Genomic DNA, 5360 nt, shown 5'->3' on the forward strand with positions numbered 1-5360 from the left:
AGTTTTGCTGTTGTGCTCATTGAGTGCAGCTGTAACAGTTGTTAACACCTCAGTGTTACTGAAATTTGTCAGCAGTGGACAGTTAGGGCAGACTTGGAGGAGATCTTCACTTGAGTCTGCAGGAGGAACCAAACAGATTAAGTTTCAATCAGATTGTAGGTTGTTTTGAAAGGCATTATAGACCTATTCAGTCACACAAAACACTGTTTTGTGGTCTGTCCCAAATTCCAGTGGAAGGACTTTTTGCAGGACAGACTAGAGATGGCAGTATTTCACACGACTTCTACCAGCCAAGTCGTTTCTGCAAGCAAAAGTGCTATGGACTTCAATAGCACATTTTTAATGTTCTTACTCAGGTTTTAATTAATTCTCTTTGTGGCAAACTATCCATGACACTAATGAAAAGATGTCTCAGCTCACACAAGGAATGGTGGAAAAATGAAGATATTTTAATTTATTGGAATTGTGTTTGTGTGAGCATGTTGTTTCATTCACTCACCAGTTTTGAAAATAGTGCTGAAGACATCTAGTACAGAGCAAAGAGGTCTCATATCGAGCATGCAGAACAGACATTCCACTTTCCCAGGGCAATATTGAAAACACTGGGTTTAGTAAATAAACTGCATCTGTTAAAGGGGTTCTGAAGATCAACTAGGTCTAGTCATTTCAGACCAACAAGTAATAAAATTCTTGAGGCTAAACTCCTGAGTTAAAAGTTCCAGTGGTACCAGCAATCTCTAGGTCAAATCTGGGACTTGTTTCCCAGATAGTCTTATAGTATTCTAATTGTCAGAGTAAAGAGGAGCAAAGGGACAAGGTTGGATTTGTAGGTGAATGAAATCAGAAAAGGGGAAAAAATTACTTTCAAAACCACTGTGTTTAGAAAACCTATTAACTATTATCCTTTATGTTGTATTTATACACAGTATTTTAGAATCAGAAAAGCCAGGGAACTGTAACCACTGCTATAATAATACTCCAGCCTCTAGATGCAAACCTAAAGAACAAAGTCTTTACCTGCATGTGAGTGGCATTTACTAGCAAGGATAGAGAACTTCCCATCCACCCTCCGCAGTTTGACATCACAATCACCCTCAACTGCCTGGAGAGAACAAAAATCAAAGGGTTACATCATTCAGATAAACAGGAATTTCTGAAAAGGGGAACTATTACTAAATTCAGAATAACAGATCCTGACTGAGTGTTCCTGGCAAAATCAGTCTGATTGCAAAGGTGCTGCTAGGCGTGTCCTAGTGTCTGTGATTTTGTAAAAGGCAAACCAGAGCTGCGAAATTTGGATCCAAATCTGGATCCCAAAAGTATCAGAAGTGCCAGGGTAGCCAGATTATGGACATTTGGTTCAGGTTTCTCTCTCATAAAGAGCAAAGAATATGAATACTTTTTAATTAAGACCTTCTGCAGAGCTGTTTGATAACATTCTCTCTAATCTCAGTTGGTCAGTGGCCATGGTAACAACAGCATGCTGCCTTGTGTGAGCTTGCTCACATGCAACGTGTTCCAGCAGAGAGGAGAAGTCAGAGGCAAAGCTGGAGTCACCAGGAAGAGGGAACAGTTAAGAGTTACCTCCTCCAAGATGGAAAATGGGATCTGAGCCCTGGTGAATAGAGGGGAGGGTCATGATTCAAATTTAGTCATGAGCTCTGTGAATTGGGCCCCATTCTAGATACAGCAGGCTTAAATTGTCAGCTGCTCACTCTGCTTTCTGCTTAGAAACCAGAGCTGCCTGTACTCAGACAAGACTTCCACTGCTTTGGTTAGGGAGAGCTTTTCACAGTTGGATCACACTTGAATAAGAACAAAATATTTGAGACCAATAAATTCCAGCTGAGCATTGCTTTGAAGGCAGAGCTCTGTCTGAAGGGAATAGCTCTTCTGCAGTATTGACTAGGACTAGGTGGCTAGACTTGACAGGATTTCATTAGGTAGCACCTCACATGTAGCCAAAGGGAGGTTGTGTTTTTGCAGATTCACAACCTGCCCTCTCCGCAGTTTGCAACAAGGCAGTCACATCTGGGCTGACCATGGAGGGCTGAATCTGGAGCCCCTAAAGAAGACACTGTGGCATTCATGAACTGTATGTGGGATGTTATGATGACAGTCATCTGTCCCCTTCACATAACAGGACATGAAAGAAATCCCAGAGTGAAATCCTTCATGACGTGAAGGCAACTAAATCAACAAGGAAGTTACAAGTGGTTGGTTGGTTATAGGCTGTTACAGTCATATCACATTTGCTTGAAAATCTAGCTGATGATAGCCTGGCCTCTAGCATCAACATATTCAACATGCACCTTTGGATAGAGCTAGTAGTGTTTGAGATACTCACATGTTCTGCAAAGCTCCTTACTGTGCAATTTTCAAGAGGCGTAGGGCTGAGAATGGGGCATGTGGTCTCTAATAAGTCAAGTTCAAGAAAAATAATGTCAGAATTCAGCCCCTGGAAGAAAAAACAAAACAAAACAACACAGGAATTGTAGTAATTGCTTCACAAAACATCACCAGATCTCTTATCTGGGGCTGTGCTTTGGTCTCTGTTGCTGACTGGCATTGAGTAGCTCCAGGTATGCACTAGAGTAACTGAATAGGTCCTTACTATTTAACTTCATAAAAAATAGGACCTAGTTTTTTAACTGGAGTAAGTCAAGATACTCACACTGATTTTTTCCAGCCAAGGAACTGCCCATAAATTTTGGAAAGTCCAGCCTGTATGTAGTGGGTCAGTTCTTTTAAATTAACTTTATTTTATTTTGAGTAGTTTTTAAAAATCAACAGCTGTCTTTGTTGATGAAAAAACTTCATATTTCTATAACCAGGTACCAAATAAACACTGGTGCGCATTGGCCTGTCCCATTTAGTCCATTGGAGTTACACCAAATCGCACCAGATAAGTTCCAGCCCCAATACTCATGTTGTTTAGGGACTACAAGATCTTTTATGGTTGTTCCTCAACCTTTGCAACTATAACATAGGACATGTAAGTGGAAGGAAAGAAGTGAGGTTCCCTAGCTCCAAGATTGACTCTGAGATTTGTCATGAGTGATTCCATTTAAGTTATTTTAGTGTAAAAGTATTAAATATGAGCCAAGCAGTGTCACCAGTGTTTTTGTGTGGGCAACTGTGGGCACACTTATAATCTTATTAATGTATGTTTTAATCTCTTGTAAATTACTTTGGTACCCTCTCTCTCCTAACAAGTAGAAAACATCCATAGAGTTTCATTCTTGTTAATATTTGGGACCATTTTCAATGTTATGAGGGAATCAAAGGCTCTGAATGGGTGCATACATTGTATTCACGACCATTTCTACAGCCTTTCTAGATGCCTACAATGATGGCAACAGATCTTAGTGAAAATGAGACTATAAGCCTCAGGTATTTCCATTCAGCTCCCTTGTCAGCTCAATGGGATATTAGGTAAAATTAATGCCTACTACAAAATCACTAATAGCATGGAGTTATGATAGGTATGCATTTAGCCAATAAATAATTACCTGCATCACAAAGATTATCCTCACAGTTTTTCTCCAGATTAGCTACTGGGCTCATGAATCAGCACTTGGAATGATCTGCCCTAGCAAGCGTGCTGCATTTGTATACTGAGCCCTTTCTAGCATTGCACAAAAATACCTGAACATTTCTCTCTCCCTCTCTGTTCTGCTCTTTGAGAGATGCATTCCAGTGACCTGGATTCTCAACTGCTACCAGGTGGTATTGCCCCATTTAAATCAACAAGCCATGCTGATTTACTCCGTGTGAGCATACAGACTTTGGCAGGGCTTGTTGGTCATTTCCAAACATCTTCAGGTTAACACAGTGCTCTACCTGCAAGTTCCTCACTTACCTTGGCTATCACGCGGATATTCTTGATTCTGTTTAAGGCAAACTTGTATCCGTGAAGACTGTGGCCATTAACATAACTCACAGCTGCTTCAGCTGCTTCTTCAGATTCTGGGTCATCGCAGCCCAAGGGACCAGGGGGAGCTGCTGGTACAGCTTTGTGAATTGGAAGCTGAACAAGCAATATTAAAGCTACTAGTGCCTTCATGGCACCTGAGAAAAACCAATCCCTTTCAGCAATAAAGATCTAAGAATACTGTTCAGATGGTAGGTAGGTAGCTAGAACTGGGGTCTCATTTATATAGTACATACCACAGACTTTGCATGAGCGCATGTCTGATGTTTGTCCCAGTTCCAAGAGGCATTGCAAACAACAAAAGAGAAAAGTAAATGTTAGGACATCAAGCTGACTGATTAATATTGGCCAAAGTAAATTTTATCAGGTAGAATATTGCGAAGTCTGCTAAAGCAGCTAAAGAAGAAAGCGTCAGCAAAAATGTAACATAATTTTTAGACACTTTTCTACCAACCAAATACAGTACATGGAAGAGGAATATGATCCCTCCTGTTAAATGTGTAGAGATGCTAGTGCTAATTAAGCTTTCTTGTAAACAGGACACATTCTGTTAGGGCCCAAATCTCACCAGACACCAGTCTAAATTGTGAGATAAGTAACATGATAAATTAGAAAATGGAATCTGAATCAGTTCTAAGGATCACATTCAAAAGTAAATGTAATTATATAGCAACTTTTGCAACTGAATTCATTTGGAATTGGAAATGAGACATAGTTTCTAAATCTTTTGCATCAGCTCTTTGTTTCTCTGAATAATCTGAATACTTCCATTAGTTCCTGGAATTTTATTTTGCAAAGTAAGCGTCTTGTAGAAATTTTTTGGAATATGTTGTACAGATTTGAGGACTTGGCATAGGACCCTAATGGGCACAAAAGTGTTTTAAGGAGAATGTAGCTGCTTAAATGCTCAGGAGTGCTGGACTTCAGCTTATATTTACATTCACAGTGTATGTGTTTACAAAACATTAACTGGATAATAAAAATGTTCTATAGAGCAGAATATAGCTTCTATGATGTGTCCAGCATTTAAGGTCTTTAATTCAAACTGAGATGACTTTAACTAAATAGACTCTAGCTAGCTAGACTGTGGCTTTACCAGTAGCAAAGTTTTTCCTGTGGGGATTGCAGAGTAGGTTACTATGATCCATTTTAGGGTGGCGATCAGGATGCAGACTAGTAAAGATCCCTTCTGGCTTTAAAATACCTGAATCTCTGTCATCATTTTCCAGGAGTTCAGGAATTGGCTGCAGACTGGAGACAAATAGGAAGACTTCAGAATATTTAGAAGTTTTCACTTTAGATAAGTATTTCTCAGCTCACATGATAGGGTGGAGTGGGGCTAAAAGATTTATGAAAAAAGCAGTCTTGAGTCGTGCCTCTCTCTTCTTGAATCTGGAAATATGGAAAACAGCATAAATAGAAATGG

The 5360-nt window shown here is 39.7% G+C and overlaps 1 protein-coding gene across 1 annotated transcript in view; it reads right to left on the reverse strand.

The window, feature by feature from the left end:
* AHSG (alpha 2-HS glycoprotein) overlaps nt 1–4066 on the reverse strand; it is a 6558-nt gene extending 2492 nt beyond the window's left edge. Inside the window, exons 1-4 of the mRNA XM_010172000.1 lie at nt 3863–4066; nt 2348–2458; nt 1018–1102; nt 1–116 (exon numbers count right to left, since the gene is read on the reverse strand). The exon at nt 1–116 is cut by the window's left edge and continues 1 nt beyond it. Coding sequence (XP_010170302.1) covers nt 1–116; nt 1018–1102; nt 2348–2458; nt 3863–4066 — 516 coding nt within the window. The remainder of the gene's footprint in view (nt 117–1017; nt 1103–2347; nt 2459–3862) is intronic.
* Nucleotides 4067–5360: the final 1294 nt, after the last annotated feature.

Source organism: Antrostomus carolinensis, unplaced genomic scaffold, assembly GCF_000700745.2.
Source record: "Antrostomus carolinensis isolate BGI_N321 unplaced genomic scaffold, ASM70074v2 scaffold2297, whole genome shotgun sequence".
NCBI lineage: Eukaryota > Metazoa > Chordata > Aves > Caprimulgiformes > Caprimulgidae > Antrostomus > Antrostomus carolinensis.